The sequence below is a fragment of the Trichomycterus rosablanca genome, chromosome 18 (genome assembly GCF_030014385.1).
Source record: "Trichomycterus rosablanca isolate fTriRos1 chromosome 18, fTriRos1.hap1, whole genome shotgun sequence".
Classification (NCBI taxonomy): Eukaryota; Metazoa; Chordata; class Actinopteri; order Siluriformes; family Trichomycteridae; genus Trichomycterus; species Trichomycterus rosablanca.
In genome coordinates this window covers 2,643,129-2,669,313 of record NC_086005.1, presented here as the reverse complement: position 1 = coordinate 2,669,313, position 26,185 = coordinate 2,643,129, and the positions used below count along the sequence as shown (strand labels likewise).

The following is a 26,185-nucleotide window of genomic DNA, read 5'->3' as shown; positions in this document are numbered from 1 at the left end:
CTTTACAGTCCGTTTACTCTAACCGTGTGTGTTTTACATCACTGCTGGATGGACGCAGGGGCGGCGGAGAAGAGTTCGAAGCATGGCGCCGAGGATCGGACACAGAACATCATCATGGCCATGAAGGACCGCATGAAGATCCGGGAGAGGAACAAACCCGAGATCTTTGAGCTGATCAGGGACGTGTTTATGGTCAGCAAGGCCATCCACGGCCAGCAGATGAAGACCATCAAACAGAGCGTGCTGGACGGCACCTCCAAGTGGTCGGCCAAGATCACCATCACTGGTACCAAGATTAAGTTCATGGGGAATAAACAGTGTATTGCCAAAAGTATGTAGACATCTCTGCTAATTATTGTGTTTGGGTTTCACAACACCCACTTCTAACTGGTATATACAGTCAATAACCACAAACATGTTCATGGTCAGGTGTCTTCATACTTTTGGCTAAGTTATAACTTATAAATGTATAAGTGCTATCTGATAAAAACAGTACAAGAGAAATAATATTTGTGTGTGTGTGTGTGTGTGTGTGTGTGTTTGATGTAGTGATGTGTGCACAGGGCCTGCAGGCTAAAGATAAGACCGGCTCCAGTGACCCCTACGTCACTGTCCAAGTAGGAAAAACAAAAAAGCGCACCAAGACCATCTATGGGAACCTGAACCCCGTGTGGGAGGAGAAGTTTCACTTGTGAGTTGAATCCTGTTAGTTTGTGTGCCTCTGGTTGAGGGTGGCATTTTTGGGTCGACCTAGGGTCATGTTGCCATGTAGAACAGCATTTGACCCTTTGTACAAACCTTACACTTTCCTTCAACTGCCCCCGTAGTTAGGAGTTGCCACTGCAGATAACAACCATCAAATTTCTATCCGGGCCTGGGACTGGCACTGAGAGTGCACTGACAAGGGCAGGCTGTTTTAGCTACCCCCCTTAATGTTTCAGCAATCAAAGTGCACATTAAACACTAGGAAACACTGGGCACAAGGCAGGAACACTTGGTGCCGGGCGGCAATCCGTCACAGGGCTACGGCCATCTGTCCTTATCACACACCGCTGATCATGTCTGTGTGGATGCTTGACCGGCCGCTAGGGTCAGAATCTCAGCCCAGCATTAAACGTTGAGTGGCAAGCTGTAAAAATTAAGCAGCAAAGCAGTGAATCCAGCTGTATGGGGTCAGAATTAAGTACTGTGGTTGTTCTAAGCGACGATTTTTTTGGGGCGCGATGCTGATTTAATTAGACGTAAGCGCTGTCATTTGTTGCTGCTTCTGATGTATTTTGGTGTGCCGGTGATGGCGAGACGAGGAAACATCTCAGTCACCTTGTCGTTCTCGCAGCGAGTGCCATAACTCCTCGGATCGAATTAAGGTGCGAGTGTGGGATGAGGATGATGATATCAAATCCCGAGTGAAGCAGAGGCTGAAGAGAGAGTCCGATGACTTCCTGGGTCAGAGCATCATCGAGGTGCGGACGCTCAGCGGAGAAATGGACGTCTGGTACAACCTGGGTGAGACAGCTTGACTTTTTGTGCAGTTTGTTGTGTTGTGGAGTTGATTTTATTCATTTATTTCATTTTATTTTCATTTTTACCACCTTTTTAACCTGGTCAGGGTCACAGTGAACCTGGGTCTCATGAGCTTAGTGTGGCTCTCTGTACACGATGGGTCTCTGTGTGGGAACCCCAGACTGGAAGGTGATGGCAGTGGTAGCTCAGCGGTTAAGGTATTGAATTCAGGCCCAGTTTTGTTTTTACTTTTAAGGGACCAGTTCTGTTTATTTGTCTTGTTTCTTTTCCATTCTACATGCACTATATGGCCAATAGTGTTTGGACACCTGACCATCAGCTTCTTGGACATCTCATTAAAAACAGTGCTGTTAGTACAGAGAGACCTCTATGTGATCTTTTAGCTAGAACAACAGTCGCTTTTCTAGGAAGGATTATTACAAGGCTTTGAAGTATGGCTTTGTATGGGAATTTGTGCCCATTTAGTCAAAAGATGAGTCAAGAAAGCTTCAGTTGTGGTTCCGTTTTATTCCAGAGCTGTTCAGTGGGGCTTAGGTCAGGGCTCTGTGCAGGTCACTTTATAGAGCTCGCTTTTTACTGGAACAGAAAAAAGAGCCTTCCCTAAACTGTTGCCAAATAGTGTATCTCTGTAAATGTGCATTATTTTATATTGTTGTTAGTTTGATGTGAATCGTGTCTTTATTCCTTTCTTGTCTTGCGTTTTTTTGCTCTTTTGTGCATCTCTGGTCTCCATGGTGTCTCCATCAATTAGAGCCGATAGCAGTAATTGAGCTTCTCTTCTTTTCTTTTTCCTTTGTGTTCATCTTCCACTCCCACTCTTTTCCAACCGGAGTGATCGTACTGGATTATAATGTACCAGCGGAAAGCGAGCCATCACTCGCCGCGTATAAATTACCCCCAGCAATTTGCCTGTCAGGAGAAAACAGCCGGACGATTCAGAGACGATTCCCGCGGCCCTCGTGCAAAAAAATAAGGACCCGACGTCCTCGGTCTGGTTCTCACATCTGCAGAGGTTTCGGATGTAAAAATAAATATGAAATAAAAAATGGAAGTTCTTGTTGTTTCGCTGCATCATTATGTTGATTTAATTCTGTGTCTTTCTGGAGTCAAGCCAGCCGAGTGCCATTTACTCGTCCTGTCTGTCTCTCTCTCTCACTCTCTCTCTCTCTGTCGCTATCAGAAAAACGAACGGATAAATCTGCTGTGTCGGGCGCCATCCGTCTTCAGATCAGCGTAGAAATTAAAGGGGAAGAGAAAGTGGCCCCGTATCACATACAGTACACGTGTCTACATGAGGTAAAGATCAGATACGGACACACACATCTGTACACAGTGCGCTTTCAAAAACCAAGCAATCAATAATGTCCATATAATAATGTCCAAGCTCATTATTCAGCTTTTTAACAAAGATGCATCCTTGACACAAGCTTTTGTGTTTAATAGGGGTTCTTTTTTAGCTGTTTTATGCCATACATACACTGTTGAGTCACATTATTATGACCACTTCCTACTTTCGATGGCAGCAGCGCGTTCATGAATCATGTTTTGTGAGCTGGCTTGGGGGTATATAAGGTGTGGAGGGCGCTTTCAACCGATTTGGGTATGAATCCATCCTTGCGGATCACGTACATCCATACATGCCAATTCTCTTCCCTGGGCCGGATGGGATCTTCCAGCAAGACGATGCGACACGTCACACAGCTAGAAACGTCCCACATTGGTTGGAAGAGCTTGACCGAGATTTCCAAGTACTATTGTAGCCTCTTAATTCCCCAGACCTGAAGCCAATTAAATATCTGTGGGAGCACCTCGATGGTGGTGTTGGCTCTATGGATCCTCCCCCACGCCCCCTCCAGGGATGCACTGCAGTCAGTGTCACGAGTCACAATATAATCTACACAAAACATATATTATAAATGTAGCGTAGAAATAAACAAATAATCTGTAAGTTCAGATAAAAACAACAGATTAGCGAGTGTATTTAGCCGTTTTACTTCGTGTCTTTACTTTCCTCCTCATTGTGTAAATGAATGTAATTTCGGTAACAAGAAGGTTCCAGTTAAAAGCTTCAACTGATACGTTTTGTTTTCATTGCAGAACAAAAGCGCTCGATAAATCACGGCACAGCGGCCAAAATCCCAAACACAGCAAAAACAATCATAACCGCTGCTTACCTTAGCTTCTGTTCTTCTAGATGCTATTACATTTATAAGCGTGCGTCCCATTAGGAATAGAATCCGTTATTTTGTAAATGTGCTTATAATTAAAAACCTCCAAACTTTTCCCGGTCGTGAAGTAAAACAGGAAGTCGTTAGAAAGCCGATCGAGCGTTTCATTACCACGTCATCTGTGTGACGCAAACTGAATAAATGCAAATAACAGCATTTCTTACTAACAATTACAATCAGAAGCTCTGATTGGTTCAGAAAGCGCTCTTTCCGATCATTAGCGCCAATTCTGTAGGAGCGTTCCATCCACATTATCTGTTACTGTGAAGTGCACTAAGTAGGGTATTCCACCATTTTAAGTGAGATTCAGATCCAAAGGTAACGAAAATGTTCAAATGAAGTGAACTTCAAACTGTGTAGGGAGTAGGGAGCGCGACACTTCATCACTACGCCGGAAGCTGGCTGTAACATTTACACATTGCGTGCGTTGCGGGTTAAGATGGCTGGAGCGTTATTATTAGAGAGCAGAATATTTATAATAATAATAATAATTATATATATATTTAATTGTCACACGTAACTAATGTTAACACATGCTGACACTAGCATTTTTTTGTTAGAGTCATTTGAAACGAGTCCCCATCTCTGGTCAGCATGGCTCGAGATACCTGTGTCAACCTACCAGGACCTTATTGAGTCTCTCCCAGTCCGTCTAGCTGCTGTCTGTGCTGCACATGCAGCACTTTATACTGGGACAAATACTTTAGTGACATGTTATATGACACCCCCCCCCCCCCCCTTCCTCGCCAGAACCTGTTCCACCACACCACAGATGTGCTTGGTCAGGGGGTGGTGAGGATCCCAGACGCTCGGGGTGACGATGCCTGGAAGGTGTATTTCGATGACGTGGCGCAGGAGATCGTAGACGAGTTTGCGATGCGTTATGGAATCGAATCCATCTACCAGGCCATGACGTGAGTGGTGGAGCTTCTACACCTCCTGGAGAGACAGTTCTTGTTTTTTAATCCTTTTTTTTATATTTGTATTTTTTACATTCTCTCTCTCTAGGCACTTTGCATGTCTCTCGTCCAAGTACATGTGTCCTGGTGTACCCGCTGTGATGAGCACCCTGCTGGCCAACATTAACGCCTTCTACGCTCACACCACCGCCTCCACCAACGTCTCCGCCTCCGACCGCTTTGCTGCCTCCAACTTTGGGGTACAGACGTGTTTTTTCAGCACCGTGTTCTCACACTACTCAGAATCCACAATCTCATCTGGTGTTAACTGTTCTTCATATGTGTATTAATGATGTGATGTTGATCACAGTATCACATGTTACTGAATGCCATGTTTCACTTTGCTCTGCACCCTGTTGTGCTCAGTTTGGCATGTTCTCTCCTAACAGAAAGAGAGGTTTGTTAAGCTGCTGGACCAGCTGCACAACTCCCTGCGTATCGACCTCTCCATGTACCGCGTGAGTAACAGAGCTGATCGGATCTGTTTTCTGATCTGCTGTTTCTTCATCATCATGTTTATTTTATTCATCATTATCGTGTTAATCTTGGCTGCAGAATAATTTCCCTGCCAGCAGTAAGGAGCGTCTGCAGGACCTGAAATCCACCGTCGACCTGCTGACCAGCATCACCTTCTTCAGGATGAAGGTAAAGAGGTTTCAAACTCAGGTCAACATTAAACCCTGAACTGTATTAGGAGACACGTACAGTTCTTCTTGCATGACTTTTGGTGTTTATATTCCAGGTAGCATTAGTACAGTAGCTAAAAACTGGCAGAAGAAACGTGTGTGTGAGTGAGTGAAGACAAACTTTAATTTTTAGCACAGGCTGCTCCTGTCGTAATCTCTACACATTATCCGTTGTACTAGAACACAACCCCCCCCCCCCCCCCCCCCCCCCCCCCCCACTATTGTTTATTTATTTTTTAGGGACCAGTGTGTTTAAGTTAATTTATTTATTTTATTTTGTCAAGAGACCAGTTGGCTTTTTTTTTTTCTTTTTTAAGAGACTTGTCTTGTTTGTTTATTTATTTGTTTTATTTTTAAGAGACCAGTCTTTTTTTCATTTTTGAAAGACCAGTTTTTTTTTTTCATTTTCAAGAGACTTGTCTTGTTTATGTACATTTATTTATTTATCTATTTATTTTTTATTATTATTTATTTTTTTAAGAAGCCAGACTTGTTTTTTTTTCTTTTTCAAGAGACTTATCTTGTTTATGTTTATTTTATTTATTTATCTATTTTTTTAGAAGCCAGACTTTTTTTAAGAGACTTGTCTTGTTTATGTTTATTTTATTTATCTATTTTTTATTATTATTTTTTTAAGAAGCCAGACTTTTTTTTTCATTTTCAAGAGACTTGTCTTGTTTATGTATATTTATTTATTTCTTTATCTTTTTTTTTTTTTTTTTTTTTTTAAGAAGCCAGTTTTGTTTTGTTTTTTTATTTTTAAGAGACTTGTCTTGTTTATGTTTATTTTATCTATCTATTTATTTATTTATTTTTAAGAAACCTTGTTTTGTTGTCTTGTCTTGTTTTGTCATTTTTAAGACCAGTCAATTTTTTTTTGTTTTGTTTATGTTTATTTTATTTATTTAAAAAAATATATTTTTTTTCACACTTGTTGAAACATACAGATTCAGGATCTAATTTTATTACACATGCACTCAGTTGGTCGCACCTCGGCCAGCCAGCTGAGTCCGCAATTGCAGCAGCTGTTCCGCCATTTCCTTGTTCCATCATTATTTCTGGCAAATCGTGTCTGTGTTGGCACACGGCTGGTCAACAGCTAAGATTTGACCTTGTGGGATAGCGAATTCAACCACTGTCCATGTTATTCTCACCTTTGGCCTCTTGCTGTTCAAATTACTGTCCGCGGTCACTACCGGCTGATTGTTGACCCTCATGAAGGTGCTGAAGGTTGCTTGGCTTGGCTTGGCGTGAGGTTGCCAGATTTCATCCATGTCAAAACTGCTCTCTTTATTTGTGCATTTTTTTTAGATTGTGGTTGTGGGTTTGAATCCCAGCTCCACCAAACAGCCACTGTTGAGCCCCTGAGTATCCTCTTACCCGGGGTATTGCTCTGACTCATTTTCGCCCTCTGTTGGACAGGTACAGGAACTGCAGAGTCCACCCAGAGCCAGTCAGGTGGTGCGGGACTGTGTGAAAGCCTGCCTCAACTCCACCTACGACTACATCTTCAACAACTGCCAGGAACTCTACAGCCGACAGTACCAGCCAATAGGAGAAGCGGTTAGTCTGCAAAAATAGTAGAATCATTAATGAATATATATTAAAAATACATTTTAGGATCTCCTGCTTGTTTCAGGATACTGATACCACGCTTTGACTCTGTCGCTCACTTTCTTTTCCCTCAGAATAAAGAAGAATGTCCTCCAGAGGAACAGGGGCCGAGCATTAAGAATTTAGACTTCTGGCCCAAACTCATCACGCTGATCGTGTCCATTATAGAGGAGGATCGTAACTCCTACACGCCTGTTCTCAACCAGTGAGTGTCAGACATTGTTAGAACTTTCATACGTCTACTCCAATTAACCTCACTTACATGTCTTTGTACTGTGGGAGGAAACCACGGAGACACCGAGAGAACATGCAAACTTCATACATCACACCGCCTCATTGTTCTTTCATCTGTGTCGTCCTGCTCCAGGTTCCCTCAGGAGCTGAACGTGGGGAAGGTTTGTGCTGAGGTGATGTGGGTCCAGTTCTCTCAGGACATGAAATACGCCATGGAAGGTACGTCACATCAAAACCTTGTGAGCTGCCTCGCTGCCAACTACCTACTACCTACCTGCTCAGCTGCCTCAGTAGAGAGGGTTCTAATAAGACATCAGACTCATGAGGCTCATGTTGGTGTTTTTGTTCTTCAGAGCACGAGAAGCATCATCTGTGTCGGAGCGCCGACTACATGAACCTGCACTTTAAGGTGAAGTGGCTCTATAACGAGTACGTGAAGGATCTACCGGCATTCAGGGGGGTCATACCGGAATATCCAACGTGAGTTGATTACATTCAGACGGTCTGGTCACATTCAGATCACGTCCTACTGCTGCGATCAATACACTCTCATCCCACTGATAATAAATGAATGAATAATACCTACAGTACACTATTTATACTAACACTACTAATACTAGTACTTACACTACTCATTCTATTACTGATAATACTTGTACCTACAGTACACTATTTATATTAACATTACTAATACTAGTACATACACTACTCATACTAATAATGATAATACTAGTACATATACTATTCATACTAATAATGATGATACTAGTACATACATTATTTTTATTAACACTACTAATACTATTTATACTAACACTACTAATACTATTTATACTAACACTACTAATACTAGTTCATACACTATTCATACTAGTACTACTAACACTAGTACCTACACTACTCATACTAGTACTACTAACACTAGTACCTACACTACTCATACTAGTACTACTAACACTGGTACCTACACTATTCATACTAGTACTACTAACACTAGTACCTACACTACTTATACTAGTACTACTAACACTGGTACCTACACTATTCATACTAGTACTACTAACACTAGTACCTACACTACTCATACTAGTACTACTAACACTAGTACCTACACTACTTATACTAGTACTACTAACACTGGTACCTACACTATTCATACTAGTACTACTAACACTAGTACCTACACTACTCATACTAGTACTACTAACACTAGTACCTACACTACTTATACTAGTACTACTAACACTGGTACCTACACTATTCATACTAGTACTACTAACACTAGTACCTACACTACTCATACTAGTACTACTAACACTAGTACCTACACTACTCATACTAGTACTACTAACACTGGTACCTACACTATTCATACTAGTACTACTAACACTAGTACCTACACTATTCATACTAGTACTACTAACACTAGTACCTACACTACTCATACTAGTACTACTAACACTGGTACCTACACTATTGATACTACTACTACTAACACTGGTATCTACTGTACACTAGTCATACTAATATAAATAACGCTAGTCTGTACTAGTATACCAGTAATAATGTAGGTACGTGTTTGGGTTTCAGCTGGTTCATGCAGTTTGTGCTGCAGTGGTTGGATGAGAATGACGACGTGTCCATGGAGTTCATGAACGGCGCCCTGGAGAGAGACAAGAAGGATGGCGTGAGTTATTTATTTATACTGTCTGCAGGGTTCTGGAGTTAATAAAGCTGACGGATGTGGATCCCCATGTCAGGAAGGAGTTTGCAGAATAGTGGATATACACTGTCCGTATGGCCAAAAGTATTTGGACGCCTGACCGTGTGCATGTCGGACGTCCCGTTTCAGGAACGTTTTTCTTGTTTTTTGTTCTTTAGTTCCAGCAGACGTCTGAGCACGCTCTGTTTTCCTGCTCGGTGGTGGACGTGTTCACTCAACTCAACCAGAGCTTCGAGATCATCAAGAAGCTGGAGTGTCCCGATCCCAAAGTCATGGCGCACTATAGCCGCCGCTTTGCCAAGGTAAACACGGCAGCTTCTGTTTGTGTGTTAATTTTTAGAAGGTCTTAAGCTTTCTCTAAGTGTGTACAGAGCCATAATGATTCTCATCTCCCCTCAGTGCATTCCTGAGTTAAAATAAATGTAGAGTGATTGATTAAAGCTAAACTCGGTTTACAGAACTACTCATGCAGGACTTCTGGAAGTATCTCGATACTAAATCTGAATTCCATTCGAACTGTTTGTCTTTATTAGACCATCAGCAAAGTGCTGCTGCAGTACAGCGCCTCCCTGAAGAGGAACTTCCCCTCCTACTGTGATAAAGAGAAGATTGTAAGTCTTTGTGCTTCTTTATATTTTCTGTAGATTTGTTTGCTGAATACACGGGCATTGTGGTATCATAGGAAATAACCACGCTGACCTTATAACCAAAACTGCCAAAAAAAAAAAGGAATTACAAAGTGCCTTATACCCCCCAACAGACCCCATGAGCAAATAGCAAACAGAAAAACACAATAACTGCATGAAGTCATCTGTTCTACTGGGAGATGATACATACATAGAAACCAAAACCAATCAGATTTTCTCCCAATGTATTAGTCTTCCAGTGCTGGGGACCTTGATAGTGTCAGAGGAGGGTATATTTGCTTGACACATGCTTCCTCTCATGCGTGCACCTTCTTATTGACCTGTATTTTGGTGAATACACACGTGAGGCCGGTCACACGCTGATCTCCGTGTTCCTTACACAGCGTCGATGACCCCACCCCCCTTTTTAGTCCGGTCTTTTCCCACCCAGCAGACTTTAGTGGCCAATTTAGTCTGCTGCAGACTCTGCCTATTGTACTTGCTAGGTGGCACCCATCCTACTCAAACTCAGGGAGTTTAGAATCCAAGCGCTAGTGAGTAAGTGGAACATCCTGCTGTGCCACCTGGGCAGACCAAATCATTTATACGAGGTGCCTTATGGGCCATTTCAGACTTACAAGTGTCTGTTGATGAGTGAAGAGGCACCACTTTGCCAAACATGTAATGAATTACTAACCATAAAACATCTCACTGGAGTGTCTAATGTTCAACACTACTCAGCAGGAACCCTTAAATATTTTTTGGAAAAGACCTCACCAGGAAAAACTTGGGATTTTTACACTTTAACAACATCAAACACTGATAAAAACACTGCAGACACTCCAATATCCACATTCTCACTCATGTGCCATGGAAATAAAACCTAATAACTAACTGTAGATTTGTTCAGATTTAATGTTTGATTAACTTCAGTAAATTTTCCTGTCCATAGCCGTGTGTCCTGATAAATAACATCCAGCAGTTACGCGTTCAGCTGGAGAAGATGTTCGAGTCGATGGGCGCCAAACAGGTAATAAACAACACAAAGAAGACACATCATTTCTGGAGCGAAATTGGACTCGGACGTTGGTTTCCTCTCTGTGGAATTATTGTTCAATGGAAGTGTGTTCAAACAAATGATAAACTAGATGAGATTCACCCCAAACATACACTGTGGGAAACGTACAGATTAAGTTATCTACACTAGATGTAAAATAGTCCGTTCCGGGCTCACACACCAACACCTAATATTAGGAGAAGACCCTAGTACAAAGACAACATATGCCCAAAATATTTAGGAAATCCTCACCCAAGATATTACAGGAATACAGAAATAATCTTCAAATTCCTCAATAATATAAGACTGAAGGCGAACATATAGTACAAGACCAATAAAAGAAACAAAAAAACACAGATTTTACATAAACACACATCATGTCTTGGTACCTATAAAAATCAACATAAATGATGCATTTTATTTATTAGTATAATAAAATAAGTTTAAAAATCGAATCGATCTGATCTGTGTGAAGTGTGTGTGAATGGCGTTAGTGTGTGTGTGTGTGTGTGTGTGTGTGTGTGTGTGTGTGTGTGTGAATGGCGCCCTCTATCGGCATTCTGACTGTAGTGTGTATTTTGCTCCTCTCAGCTCAGTGAAAGCGATAATGATGATGATGATGATGAAGTGCATGAGGTGGAAAAGGTCTGTTAATGCGAGATAAGCCCCTAATTGTGCCTACAAAATTTTCCTGTTACCCTAAATTTAATCATCCACACAAGGACATGTTTGGTGAATGAAGTTTATGCTAAGAACTGAGATGCTAACAGCTAATGGAAGCTCAGCTATCAGTTTAGCATCGTTCAGACTGCGTGCATAGATCACAATACAGCTTCATTTTTGGGATCATTTTAGTCAATTTAAACCTCAAACCACGTCTTATCTGTGCTCTAAGTAATAAAACATGAGAGGAAGTGTGTCACAACACTGATTATGTTTCACTGACTGACTGGTTGAGGCGTTGGGACGAGCAGTGGAGGAATAAAAAGTTCATAGCGTGTTCCTCTGCATGTGTTAAAGTTCTGCAGTTCACCCCGACCAGCGCAAGTGCAATGGAAAATTGGATATGTCTAAATTTTAAATAAATGAAACTATATTATAGCTAAAATAACTGAGCTACCAGTGTTGCCACTCTCCATTTTAAGAATTCCCAAGATCTTGCCTCAAAAATCCCAAGATCGTACTAAAAATCCCAAATAACTGAAAACAACAAAATTGTGAAGGTTTATATAACGTATTTTCACAATTACTCACAAAAACAAAAAGTACTTGACAAAGAAAACACGGATCATTATCTGTATTAGTACTTACAAATTGATCGCAATCATCAAACGATGCCATGAGAAAATGAGAAAAGGATTTTCAACTGTTTTACACGACGACGATCGACGCAGATTTATTCCTGCAATCTATCACAACAATTACCAAAAAAAAAACGGAAGTAAAATGCACGGATGATAACAGACGTTATGTTCTCACGTCCAAGAAAATGTGAAGAAAGAAAGACGTGCAGTAGGTGTAGAAATGGCCAGCGACAACCAAGGGTTATTGTTTAGTAGTAGTACGCTTCGTCATTCCATAAAATTACATGCAGATTTTAATTGCTGGAGAGCAAATTATAAAACCCAAGATTACTTGGCAAAATCCCCAAATCCCAAGATCCCAAGAAGTGGCAACACTGGCGACGGAGGCGTGTTCTCCCAGCAGCAGTCCCCCTTGACCAGCTGAAGTGCAATGGAACCAGTGGCGTAACGACAGGGGGGGCAGGTGCACTATACAAATATATATATTTGTTGAGGGGGCCCAAATTGTTTTTTGCACTAGGGCCCATGAGCTCCTAGTTACGCCACTGAATGGAACATTGGATATGTCTAAATTGGGGTGTCTATTAAACTATAAAACCCTCATTCTAATGCTAAACAAGCTACCATTACTTGTCTGTACATCAGTCCTGAAGCTCCAGTACAAAACTGAAGAAACTGAACATACTCCAGGCACCGAACATGTCTAAATATATTTGGAACATCTTTCTGAACGTAGGATCTGATCTCCACGTAGTGTGTGTTTGTGTGGATGGAGTGATTTCCTTCCAGTGTTTCACTAACACACTCTCCCCTCGTAGTCTCCACTTACTAAACTGAGCTACTAGTTACTAATCCCGAGTACATTTCAGTACCATGACCTACCATATTAACCATTATTATGATTAAAGATAAAAGTGAGAAGTTAAATATCATAGCACCACTGTTGCTGCTTTTCTTCCACCCCTAGCTGAACAAATCTCAACATGAATAAAGCACTAATCATGTTTTTATATGTGTATTTCTACTTCTTTCCCCTGAAGGTGGAGACTGATGGTAAAAAGGTGGGTTCACATGACTGTACAGTGCAGAATCATTTTCTAGTTTATATAAGTTGATGTGGCATGAGGTTCTTTCCTCTCTTTTCTCACTGATGAGTGGGTTTGTTTATGCACTGGGTTCTGGTGTGGGGTTCTCTACCATTTGCAACTGGTCAATAACTCCACTGACTGTGAAGGTGTCCAAACTCCAAAAACATTTAACATTATTTTGTTAATTTAATTCATTTTCATGGTTTTACCACTGCTTCATCATGGCTGAGTTCACGTCCCCCAAATTCACTGGATTTACTGGGTGCGATGCAGTAACACACTAAGGACAAGACACACACAGGTCGAAATTCAATGCGCCAGTGCTTAGAAGGTGAACTACAGCACGAGGTGGTGTAATCCCCCACAACCTGTGTGTGAGTCTGTCACGGTTTTTAGGAGGTTATGGTGACGTGAAGGGCGTCTGGATCTTTGTAAACAATGTAAACAAGCCAGTTGGGCTCTGTGGTTTTTGTTTCAGCCTCATAAAACTGTTGCTTTGATCAATTTGCTGTCAACAATAAAATGTGTGTGTGTGTGTAGATGGACACAGAGGCCAGTGATACACTGAACGAGCTGCAGGTGAAGCTGAACAACGTGCTGGATGAGTTGAGCTCCACCTTTGCAAACATGTGAGTTCATGGCTTGTTACATACAAGAATAAAACCAATCGAAATGTTTTCTCCAAAACCAACACTGCTGGTGTGTGTTCAGTTTTCAGACTCGTATTGACGCGTGCACCCGGCAAATGGCCGGTCTGCTGTACCAAATCAAAGGCCCGGCTAATGCCAACAGTCGCAACCAAGTGGAGGCCGACTCGGACAACATGCTCCGTCCGCTAATGGACTTCTTGGATGGGAAGTAAGTCACGTGCACGAGATGTTGATTAAAAATACCTGATTTGGCACAATATTTTTGTTAGATTCCCCTGTGGGTTTGGGACCTGCATTGAGAGCCCACTGACGAGTGCACCTCCTAATGGCTAGGTTGTTCAGCCATCCCTTCCCCTCAGTCCTAGTCAATCGTGTCTGTGTAGAGGCCCGACCAGCCAGTACTATCACTGAAATTTGAAGCCTGGATCTCGGTGGTTTTGGAATAGCATGTTTTACCACTGCGCCACCCAAGCGCCTAGTGTTTATTACACAATTATTATAGTTGTATTTATTTTCCAAGGTCATTCCAGAGCAGTGGTAGCTCAGCGGTTAAAGTACTGGACTATTGATTAGGAGGTTGCTGGTTTAAGCCCCACCACCACCATATTATCAGTGTTGGACCCCTGAGCAAAATCCTTAACTAATGAGCGTCAGGTACTGCTGTTTGAGAACCACTGACCTAGTAGGATGTCTGAGTCCTAACGTCCAGTCTAAGAGACTATAGAAGCACTACAGCCACATGCAGTGGTCATTTTATCCAGACTTGTCAGACTGGGGTGGGATGTGGGATGTTGATTTATAGGTTGAAGGACTGGACCGGGTGGGACTGGATATTGATTTCAAACCCAGAATGCAATTTTGCAGACATCCAGGCTGCTTCTCTCATAAAACATCATGTAAAACCGTGTGTGTGTGTGTGTGTGTGTGTGTGTGTGTGTGTGTGTGTGTGTGTGTGTGTGTGTGTTTAGTTTGATGCTGTTTGCGTCTGTGTGTGAGAAGACGGTGCTGAAGCGAGTACTGAAGGAACTGTGGAGGATCGTGATGAACAGTCTGGAGAAAACCATCGTCCTGCCTCAGGGAAACGACACCATTGTAAGTGTCTCCTCACGTCTTTTACCTGAAACCATCACACACCTGTACAGGACGTCTAATTCTTATGATTTATATTATTTCTGCAACAAAAAAAACTAAAAGACGTCATTTTCGACCAGTTTATTTTTTTTTTACGTATATATTTATTGTGCTTTTTCTGAGAATCTGTTTCATTTACCACTTCTGTTTGTGTTTCTTCTTTGTCTTTAACAGGGCAAAATATTTTCCGCTGCTAAAGATCTCGGCCAGCTATCTAAACTTAAGGTAGGTTATCACTTTATGTTCCTTTCTTGACCTTCTGATCTAAGCTTTCTTTGTCATGGAGACCAGCTAACCTAAGATAAGTCGGATCTCACCTGGACTTCATCATGTTTACAACAAGGGTACAAGGTACCAAATGGGCTGGATTTGTAATGTAGGAATCCCTGATGGGCGAGAGATACAGAAGTCCAGTCACAAGATCCATTGTCCAGGTGGGTTTCTGCTCAGTACTCTGTGTGGCAGGTGGATTGGCTGCAATAAGTTGCCCACTGAAGTGAGGATCTAAGTGAGTCTGTATGTTTGTGTTGCCCTATCATGGATTGACCCTGTACAAAAGTTATTTCTTTATGAGTTTGTGAGCAACAGCGGATCTGAGATGAACCGGTCGGAAAGAAAAGAAAAGAAAAGGAAGGAAGACAATAAAGAAAGAAAGAGAAAAAAAAGAAAGACAGGCAGGCAGGCAGGAAGGAAGATTGAAAGGAAGGAAGTTTGGAAGGAAGGCAGACAGACAGTGAGGGAGGGAGGGAAGGAAAGAAGTTCAGAAGGAAGGCAGACAGACAGACAGACAGACAGACAGGGAAGGAATGAAGGAAGGTAGAAAGAAAGTAATGATTGATGTGACTTTTATTCTGTAATTGCAGGATCACATGTCTGGAGAAGCTAAAAGTCTGACACCCAAGCAGTGTGCGGTCATGGACGTGGCTCTGGACACCATCAAGGTATCAGCAGCACCTCACATCCAAAACCTCTATGTGATCTTTAAGCTGGAACAACAGCCTCTCTTAAGAAAAGGCTTCTCATCAGGATTTGAAGTATGTGTGTGGGAATTTGTGTGGGATTAGAGTATATGAGTGAATTCTTTTTCTCCGTCAGCAATATTTCCACGCTGGAGGAAACGGGTTGAAGAAAACCTTCCTGGAGAAAAGTGCTGAGCTCTCATCTCTACGTCATGCTCTGTCCCTGTACACACAGACCACCGATACGCTCATCAAGACCTTCATCACCACCCAGCACGCCCAGGGTACGTACCCCTCGTCCTCCACGTTCCGAAATCAGCCCTTGACGTCCAGAGGTCACTACTTTGTACAATGGCTTCTCTGTGCCCATATAAATCATTCCGAATAAGTCCTTCACCAATTTGTCATTAATTAGAAGCGTTTGGAACATGCATGACACTGTCAACAATCCATCAAGCTTTAAATCATCACCCTGCACTGCTAGCGGTCGGCCGGGTGCCTTGATGGACAATGATTGGCTCAACTGAGGGTGGGAATGCTAAAGGGTTTCTCATAAGTGCTGCAGTTACGCCCTCTGCTGGCTGATCGATGGCGCCTCATAGACTCTCCGTGCGCTATACGGATCCCCATACGATGCTGATAATTGGATACGACTAGATTGGGGAAGTAATGCATTAAAAATCCACACCCTGAAGCTTTAATACATTTTGTTGTTGGGAGGGCATTCATAAACATCAAGCACTGTAAAGCTTGCTTGACTGTAAGCACTGTCACTCATCTTACAGCAGCTTCTGATTCTGTTTGTCTGGAGGGTTTTTATTATATCTGGCCACCCAGACCAGTTTACTAAGCTTCTGTCTGTTTCTGTACCGTGTGTCTCCTCTTTCTGGTGCTACTCTTCTCGTCGTCTTTGTTTCTCTCTGACTCTGTGTTGCTGTGCTGTGCTTTTCCTTTTCCCCTGCTCTTTCTGCCCCAGTGCATGATGGGAAAGGGATACGGATAACGTCTAGCGAGAAGGTTGTGGCGACCCGGGGTAGGTGCATTTCTGAGCCCTGTGTGTTTCACATTCAGTCACAAATGGCTTACTCCTTTAGTGTTTGGTTCTTTGTCTTATGTTCTTTATATTCTTATATTTGTATTTTTAAAAAATAGTTTTATATCTTATCATTGAAGTTTTGTTGTGTGATGTTTGTGAATTGCTGCTGTAATACTTCAAATTTCCTTTAAGGATCAATAAAGTAATCAATCATTCAATCACTAAAATAAAGAATTAATAATAGAGTTCTTTTATATTTCTGTTTGCTGTCAGAAACATGAGTCAGTTTTCATTAATCTTGCTCATAATTATGTTGCTGATATGATATGAAGCTTATCAACAATTTTTATTTCATTTTTATCTTTCCTTTATCAAATGTTTCCTCTATTTAGTTTAAATGTTTCTTTCATTTACCTCAAATGTTTATTTACATTACATTTACATTTTTCGGCATTTTGCAGACGCTTTTATCCAAAGCGACTTAGAAGTATATTTTGTCTAAGCAATTGAGGGTTAAGGGCCTTGCTCAAGGGCCCAACAGTGGCAAACTGGCAGTGGTGGGGCTTGAACCAGCGACCTTTTGATTACTAGTCCAGTATCTTAACCACTAAGCTACAACTGCCTAAGTTTATCAGTTAAGACTTTTGGTGTCGACCATTCACCTTTTATATATTCTGTTAGTTAAGTCTCAGATATTTGGATGATTTTAAATGAACAGCTGTTGTACAAGACAAAAGCTGGTTGAGATTAAAAGAAGAGCAAGGCTTTAAATTAGAACCAAGACTAGACTGATCATGATTAAGTCCAAGACGAGACCAACCAAAAGACTTTTATGGTCCATACCAAGACTTTTAATCTTTGAAATGAAAACTAGACAACAGAGGAGCTTGGATGATCCTGAAACTGCAGAACTGCAGAACTGTCCTGCCACCACACAGCATTTACAAACATGCACACTTATTTTATATTTCTTTAATTTAATGTATATTTGTAACCATGATGAAGATGGATTGGTTGCTTTAAATTTTCTCTAGGTATAAGATCATATTAATATGAATATGAGCACTGCAGACAGAGCAGACGGTCTCATTCTTATGCTGTTGTGCTATTCTAGACCCACTGTTCACATTCCACTCTCTCTGTGTGTGTGTGTGTGTGTGTGTGTGTGTGTGTGTGTGTGTGTGTGTGTGTGTGTGTGTGTGTGTAGGCTCGGGGGTGGATAAACCAGTAGGAGAGGTGTCCATACAGATCGATCTGTTCACCCATCCAGGTACAGGAGAGCACAAGGTCACGGTGAAAGGTGAGACCTGCTGCACCTGCGTTCATTTACATTCATTTCAACTCGATTCAACCTTGATTACATCATATTATTTTTATTTACATATATATCGGCATGTAAACGTTCTATATTTTGTATGTTTTTATGTTGTACGCAGTTATACGTATATTGATGTATAAATTGTAATATTGCTGCTGGTCTCTCTGAGAGCTACCAAACAAAGTATAACTACAATGACAAAAGTCTCATCTTATATCCTGGCTGATGACTGTTTAGGGATGTGTGTTGGCTAAAAAGGGGCCATTATGCTAGCCCTCTATTGATAGAATTCTCAGCAGTGCTATCAGCCAGTCGGGCCCTGCATACGTACACGATTGGCTCTGTCTAGTGAGGAGGGGGTGGCTGAATAAATTCTGTCTGAGTTGTTTTGCTTAACGAGAAGTCGGACCTGTCGCGACCCTGAGCAAGGTGGAGCAGTGGTTCATTCATTTACTATCTGTTTTATCACTGATTTATACTGGTCAGGGTCTCAGTGGGTGTAGTTTGCTGGGTAAAACATGAAAATAACCAGCTAGTACTAAACCAGTGGCGTAATTCACACTTCTGTTTACACTGTCAGCACTTTTTGGCTAGCGGTGCTGTCTCTCTGTCCTCAGTGGTAGCAGCGAATGACCTGAAGTGGCAGACGTCTGGGATCTTCCGGCCCTTCGTGGAGGTCACCATGATAGGCCCGCACCTCAGCGACAAGAAACGCAAGTTCACCACCAAGTCCAAGAACAACAGCTGGGCGCCCAAATTTAATGAGACATTCCACTTGTAAGTAAAATATCCGCTCTATAGCTAAAAGTACAATATTGCCAAAAGTATTCACTCACCCATCCAAATCATTAAATTCAGGTGTTCCAATCACTTCCATCACTTCCACAGGTGTATAAAACCAAGTACCTAGGCATGCAGACTGCTTCTACATACATTAGTGAAAGAATGGGTCGCTCTCAGGAGCTCAGTGAATTCCAGCGTGGTACCATGATGCCACCTGTGCAACAAGTCCAGTCGTGAAATTTCATCACTACTAAATATTCCACAGTCGACTGTCAGTGCTATTATAACAAAGTGGAAGCGATTGGGAACGACAGCAACTCAGCCACGAAGTGTTACCACGTAAAATGACAGGGCGGGTCAGCGGATGCTGAGGAACATAGTGCACAGAGGTCACCAACTTTCTGCAGAGTCGATCACTACAGACCTCCAAACTTCATGTGGCCTTCAGATTAGCTGAAGAACAGTGTGTAGAGCTTCATGGAACGGGTTTCCATGGTCGAGCAGCTGCATCCAAGCCTCACATCACCAAGTGCAATGCAAAGCGTCGTATGCGGAGTTGTAAAGCACACTGACACTGGACTCTAGAGCAGTAGAGACGTGTTCTCTGGAGTGACGGATCATGTTTCTCCGTCTGGCGATCCGATTGACGATGGTCTGGGTTTGGCGGTTGCCAGGAGAACGGTACCTGTCTGACTGTATTGTGCCGAGTGTAAAGTGTGGTGGAGGGGGGATTATGGTGTGCAGCAAGGTCCATAAAGACGTGGATGAGCGAGTTTGGTGTTGAAGAACTTGACTGGCCTGCACAGAGTCCTGACCTCAACCTGATAGAACACCTTTGGGATGAATTAGAGCGGAGACTGTGAGCCAGGCCTTCTCGTCCAACATCAGTGTCTGACCTCACAAATGCGCTTCTGGAAGAATGGTCAAAAATTCTCATAAACACACTCCTAAACTTTGTGGAAAGCCTTCCCGGAAGAGTTGAAGCTGTTATAGCTGTAAAGGGTGGACCGACATCATATTAAACCCTCTGGATTAAGAATGGGAGTCACTCAAGTTCATATGCGTGTGAAGGCAGACGAGCGAATACTTCTGGCAGTATAGTGTAAGTGGACACCTGATCATGACCCCGTGTTAGAGTACAGGTGTTAATACGAAGTCTATGGAGTCACACCTCAATATTTTGGGAAGAGTTTTGTTTACAGTATTTTGGAGTGTATCTATAGGGATCTGTGCTCATGTATTCAAACACACGAGCATTTGTGAGATCAGGGACTGACGTTGGACGAGAACATCTGGCTCGTCCCCGGGGGTGTTCGGGTGTCTTTTGATCCTTGCTTGTTGCAAGGAAAAGGGTCCAATTTTTTTTTATTTTATTGAAACGTTTGGTGTCCACATACTTTTGACCCTATAGTGTGTAAGATATCAATACATGTCCATGTGTGTGTTCGCGTGTGTGTAACAGCATCCTGGGGAACGAGGACGGGCCGGAGAGTTACGAGCTCCAGGTCTGCGTGAAGGACTACTGCTTCGGACGGGCCGACCGGGTGGTGGGCGTGGCCCTCATCCAGCTGCGGGACGTGGCACAGCGCGCGAGCTGCGCCTGTTGGTGCCCGCTGGGATCGCAGGTGCACATAGACGACACGGGACTGACCGTCATGCGGATCCTGTCCCAGCGCTCGGGGGACGAGGTGGCGCGAGAGTTCGTCAAGCTCAAGTCTGAGACGCGCTCGGCCGAGGAGGGCAGGTGAGGGACCCGGGAGGTGGGGCGATTTTGGGAACGCGGATGGGACCTGAACCCCTGTGCCCTGTTTCCTGTGTTACGGTGGATGAAGAGGAGCCTCCGAGAACTGCTTCAGGAAACAAGAAGCTCTTCTTTATGTAATCTCAGTGTGTTTGTGGGCCTCGGATATGTCTCAGACTGTAGACTACACACAGGGTTCCTATCCGTATCGTACTCCTGTCACGTTTTCCTGTTGCCATGTGTGTTAAATGCCTTATTTTGTTCAACGTGTCGAATTAGCACGACGTTTAGCAGATTTTGTATTCCAAATTCTTTGTATTTTTGGGTTTTCCAGTGTTTTTCCTCCGAATACCGCGGTACGTACACTTTTTACCTCCCTGTCAACTGCCAAGCAGGTAGAATCACGATGATCCCTGACCGTGTGCCTTCTCATTTACGTGATCTGGAGAGAACAGTCAGCGTTAGAGCTCCGTCATTTATATTTTATTCCTATAAGTCAGTGATCAAGAGTTTAAATGGAACGTGATCCTGACTGGCAAACGGCACCATTAAGGAATTTGTACATGCCAGTTTGCGTCTCTCCTCGGCCAGTGTAAGTGTGGTGAACGTGGGAAAGGAATTTAATTCATAATTTAAAAATAAATATAACACACAGGTTTACAGACAAATAAATATCACACAGTACCATAACAAGTGTTTAAACCAGCTAAATAATAAATATAAATAAATATATACACCGATCAGCCATAACATTAAAACCACCTCCTTGTTTCTACACTCACTGTCCATTTTATCAGCTCCACTTACCATATAGAAGCACTTTGTAGTTCTACAATTACTGACTGTAGTCCATCTGTTTCTCTGCATGCTTTATTACCCCCCTTTCATTCTGTCCTTCAATGGTCAGGACCCCCACAGGACCACCACAGAGCAGATATTATTTAAGTGCTGGAGTTTTTAAACACCTCACTGTCACTGCTGGACTGAGAATAGTCCACCAACCAAAAATATCCAGCCAACAGCGCCCCGTGGGCAGCGTCCTGTGACCACTGATGAAGGTCTAGAAGAAGACCAACTTAAACAGCAGCAATAGATGAGTGATCGTCTCTGACTTTACATCTACAAGGTGGACCGACTAGGTAGGAGTGTCTAATAGAGTGGACAGTGAGTGGACACAGTGTTTAAAAACTCCAGCAGCGCTGCTGTGTCTGATCCACTCATACCAGCACAACACACACTAACACACCACCACCATGTCAGTGTCACTGCAGTGCTGAGAATCATCCACCACCTAAATAATACCTGCTCTGTGGTGAAAGGGGGTAATAAAGCATGCAGAGAAACAGATGGACTACAGTCAGTAATTGTAGAACTATAAAGAGCTTCTATATGGTAAGTGGAGCTGATAAAATGGACAGTGAGTGTAGAAACAAGGAGGTGGTTTTAATGTTATGGCTGATCGGTGTATGTAATAAATAATAAATCATCACACATAGATACACTATATGGACAAAAGTATTGGGACATCAGTTCTATTTTTAAATTCGTGTTTAAACAGGTGTAATAAATTAGTAATATAAAGGAAATCATATGCTTTTAACAGTTTAGGGAAGGACGGTCTTGGGTTCGATCCCCAGGTGGAACGGTCCGGGTCCTTTCTGTGTGGAGTTTGCATGTTCTCCCCGTGTCCGCGTGGGTTTCCTCCGGGAGCTCCGGTTTCCTTCCACGCAGACACCGAATTGCCCTATAGGTTAATGGGTGTGTGTGCCCTGTCCAGGGTGATACTGTGTACCTTGCGCCCATTGAAAAGCTGGTATAGGCTCCAGCAACCCCCCCCCCCCCCACAACCCTTGATTGGATAAGCGATTAAGAAAGTAAGTAAGTTTAGGGAAGGACCTTTTAATTTTTAAAGAACAGCTCTGGAATTAACCGGAACATCAACTGAGGCTTTCTCGACCAACATCAGGTTCCATCCATACAAATACTGGGCACAAATTTCCACAGGCGTACTTCAAAGTTTTGTGAGAAGCCTTCTCAGAGGGGTGGCTGTTGTTATAGCTGGAAAGCTCATGGTCAGGTGTCCAAATACTTTTGGTGATATAGTGTGTGATGTATTGTGGTGTATTTTATCGTGTCGTACTCCTATCTAAATCAAATGTGTTTAGAATTTAAATGTATTAAATTAAGTGCCAAATAAATAATAATAAACGTGTGAAGACTGATGGATGGACAGAATTTCACCTTCATTGGCGATGTTTCATACACTACAGTGGAATATTGTTATACTAAATGTGGGTATTTGGGGAATATACATTTCTTTTTGTTTATTATGTTTTTTTTATGTTTGTTTTCCCATGATTCCACGTGGAATGTGTCATGTATTTCTGCTGTAATTCTGCTGCTCCGCCGCTAGAGGTCGGCAAACTGCGGCTGGTACAACATTACCAATGCAGGTTCATCCAACCCGCAGTTTTATAAACATGAAGCGAAAGTGATTTTATTAATGGCTTTTGTAAGAATTTATTTAAATAAGTGTAAATTATTATGTTTATAGTGAATTTGTTTAGCTGAAGCAGAGTAACACCCTTCAAATAAAACCAACTCAGATTGTTTAGTGTCCAAGCGCTTCTCTGTATAATACGAGATACAGCCGACTATATACTATATATTATATATTATCTGCACCCAGTCTGTAGAACTTAGCTTTAGAAGTAGAGATTTGGGCTGTTAATCAAAAGGTTGTGAGTTTAAATGTGACCTTATGACAAATTAATGACTCCACTGTTAAAAAAATACACATTTGATGTGCCAACATTCATTCCTCAGTGTGATGAAACACGTCAGTCTGGATTTGTGTCCTTTTATTTATGTTGTATTTTGTCACTACTGGAAAAAAACCCCAAAATATTGTGTTGATAAAAACATGAAAATGTACTGAAGGAGGTTTTGCCATGATGAAAGTGTTTACATTTCATTATTGTTTATTTTTATGTTCTGTATTCATAAACTCTTCTCTATTACTGTTTCATAAATAATTGAAATGAATATTTGAAGTTTTCCTGTGTGTGTGTGTGTGTGTGTGTGTGTGTGTGTGTGTGTGTGTGTGTGTGTGTGTGTGTGTGTCAGAGTTTACTATTTGTTGTAAGTGTTGTATAAAAATGATCACATATGTCATTTTGACATAATCCTAAGGCAGGGGTGCCCAATACTTCGATCGCGATTGACCAGTCGATGGCACAGTGCACGCTGGTAGATCGCGCCTCATTCAAACAGGTCAACATGAAATGTGACCACTGTTTCTTTAATTTACAGTTTGTTACCACAGCTACACCTCAGCCTGTCTAAAGCACCGCAAATCTAGAAAGTTTTCATTCATCAGTAGCCAGTTTGCGCCATTTTTGCATTTTTCCTTTTGTAACCTGCACTGTTTGTGAAGATGAGTGAGCAACCGAGCACAAAGTAACCAAAAACGCTTCAATTTGAGAAGCCAAGAACGCTGCAGAGACGCTGTTTTGTTCATACGTGAAAGAAGCTGATGGAGAAATTTACCCCACAATATAAGATTCGTATAAAGTCAAGCGCCTCTGCTGGACAGTTTTGGAACTGGAAAAATGTGCCACATATTTGACAGCATTTTTGGATCGACCTGCTTGTGTGAATCAGCCTTTTCCCCACATGAAAATAATGAAGTGTAAATATGGGTCCACACTTACTGATGAACACTTGGAATCTGCTTGAGAATCAGTATCAGCAGCTCCTGTCCAGATACATAAACCTGACCGACACCATTCAGTGTAAATCATCAGAATGAGGTCAGTGTGATTTTTCACTCGCTTGCTCTGTAATGCTGAATATCACTATAGAAACTGAAGTGCATTTTAAGAAGCTTTAAAGCTTTTTTGAACAATGATGAGGATAACCTTTTTAAAAAGTAGATCGATGATGACCTGTAGACTGAAAATAGTAGATCTTAAGCCACAAAAGTGTGGGCACCCCTGTTTTAAGGACTCGTCTCTCCCTCTCTTCACCTCAGTAAGAGTACACAGTTGTACCAGATTTGGGTCTCAGTCTGTTTTGGGTGCCCATATTTTTACCTGCAGATTGATTAAATAGCACAAATGCACCAGAACTTAGTGTCACAATGCTTGTTGGACCGATCACGCTCCCGTTTGGCCTTTTTGTCTGATTGTTGGGCATGTGAATGTAACACTATGACCACCTTCCTAACATTGGGTTAAATCCTGACCCATCGAGGCATGGACTCCACTAGACCTAGACAGGTATCTGGCACCAAGATGTCAGCAGCAGATCCTTTGACTCCTGTAAGTTGTGAGGTGGCGCCTCCATGGATCGGACCTGTTTGTCCAGCACGTCCCACAGATGCTTGACTGGATTGAGATCAACACCTCGAACTGGCTGTTGTGCTCCCCAAACCGTTCCTGAAGCATTTCTGCTTTGTGGCAGGGTGCCACAGCCATCAAAGAACCGTGAAAGTGTGAACATGGTCTGTAACATGCTTAGATAGGCGGTATGAGTCAGAGTAACATCCACGTGGATGGCAGGACACAAAGTTTCCCAGCAGAACGTCGCCCAAAGCGTCACACTGCCTCCGCCGGCTCGCCTTCTTCCCATAGTGCATCCTGGTGCTGTGTGTTCCCCAGGTAAACGACGCTCACGCACCCGGCGTTACATCCACGTGATGTAAAAGAAAACGTGATTCATCAGACCAGGCCGCCTTCTTCCATTGCTCCGTGGTCCAGTTATGATGTTCACGTGCCCATTGTTGGCGCTTTCGGTGGTGGACAGGGGTCAGCATGGGCACCCTGACTGGTTTGCGGCTATGCAGCCCCATACGCAACAAACTGTGATGCTCTGTGTATTCTGACACCTTTCTATCAGAACCAGCATGAACTTCTTCAGCAGTTTGAGCTACAGTAGCTTGTCTGTTAGATCGGACCATCCTTCGCTCCCCACGTGCATCAATGAGCCTTGGCTGCCCATGACCCTGTCGCCGGTTTACCACTGTTCCTTCCTTGGAGCACTTTTGGTAGATACTGATCACTGCAGACTGGGAACACCCCACAAGAGCTGCAGTTTTGGAGATGCTCTGACCCAGACGTCTAGCCATCACAATTTGGTCCTCATCAAACTCGCTCAGATCCTCACACTCGTCCATTTTTCCTGCTTCTAACATCAGCTTTAAGGATAAAATGTTCACTTGCTGCCTAATATATCCCCCCCACTAACAGGTGCCACTTTAGAAATCACCTCATATCATATCAGAAACAGATCTTACACACCACCCGCAGCAAACTTCCTATAAACAAATGAGTAAATGAGCATCAGCCGTGCCGTGCATTAACGTATCTCTGCTCTGTGATAACGTGTTCACTTTGTTCAGTCTGTGTTTATGCTCGGCTCTCGCTCCGGAGTCCAAAGATCACTCGCTGTTTGCTCTGTGCCTGTAACGCCACTCCATTTCCCTCTTTTTCCTCCCGACTCCACCCAGTCCACATCCCTCAGG

At 42.6% G+C, this 26,185-nt stretch overlaps 1 protein-coding gene across 1 annotated transcript in view; it reads left to right on the top strand.

Annotated features, from left to right (window-relative positions):
- The window catches only part of unc13bb (unc-13 homolog Bb (C. elegans)), a 79,167-nt gene extending 58,477 nt beyond the window's left edge, over window positions 1-20,690 (top strand). The window contains exons 19-43 of the mRNA XM_063014698.1: window positions 59-286; window positions 550-691; window positions 1,337-1,506; window positions 2,705-2,820; window positions 4,503-4,666; window positions 4,761-4,911; window positions 5,101-5,169; window positions 5,267-5,356; window positions 6,820-6,960; window positions 7,086-7,216; window positions 7,379-7,464; window positions 7,599-7,725; window positions 8,836-8,932; window positions 9,127-9,270; window positions 9,502-9,579; window positions 10,547-10,624; window positions 13,584-13,672; window positions 13,755-13,901; window positions 14,662-14,791; window positions 14,999-15,049; window positions 15,688-15,765; window positions 15,920-16,067; window positions 18,027-18,119; window positions 18,755-18,914; window positions 20,383-20,690. Of these exons, the coding sequence (XP_062870768.1) occupies window positions 59-286; window positions 550-691; window positions 1,337-1,506; window positions 2,705-2,820; window positions 4,503-4,666; window positions 4,761-4,911; window positions 5,101-5,169; window positions 5,267-5,356; window positions 6,820-6,960; window positions 7,086-7,216; window positions 7,379-7,464; window positions 7,599-7,725; window positions 8,836-8,932; window positions 9,127-9,270; window positions 9,502-9,579; window positions 10,547-10,624; window positions 13,584-13,672; window positions 13,755-13,901; window positions 14,662-14,791; window positions 14,999-15,049; window positions 15,688-15,765; window positions 15,920-16,067; window positions 18,027-18,119; window positions 18,755-18,914; window positions 20,383-20,668 (3,194 nt within the window). The 3' untranslated portion in view covers window positions 20,669-20,690. The remainder of the gene's footprint in view (window positions 1-58; window positions 287-549; window positions 692-1,336; window positions 1,507-2,704; window positions 2,821-4,502; window positions 4,667-4,760; window positions 4,912-5,100; window positions 5,170-5,266; window positions 5,357-6,819; window positions 6,961-7,085; window positions 7,217-7,378; window positions 7,465-7,598; window positions 7,726-8,835; window positions 8,933-9,126; window positions 9,271-9,501; window positions 9,580-10,546; window positions 10,625-13,583; window positions 13,673-13,754; window positions 13,902-14,661; window positions 14,792-14,998; window positions 15,050-15,687; window positions 15,766-15,919; window positions 16,068-18,026; window positions 18,120-18,754; window positions 18,915-20,382) is intronic.
- The last annotated feature ends 5,495 nt before the right edge of the window (window positions 20,691-26,185 follow it).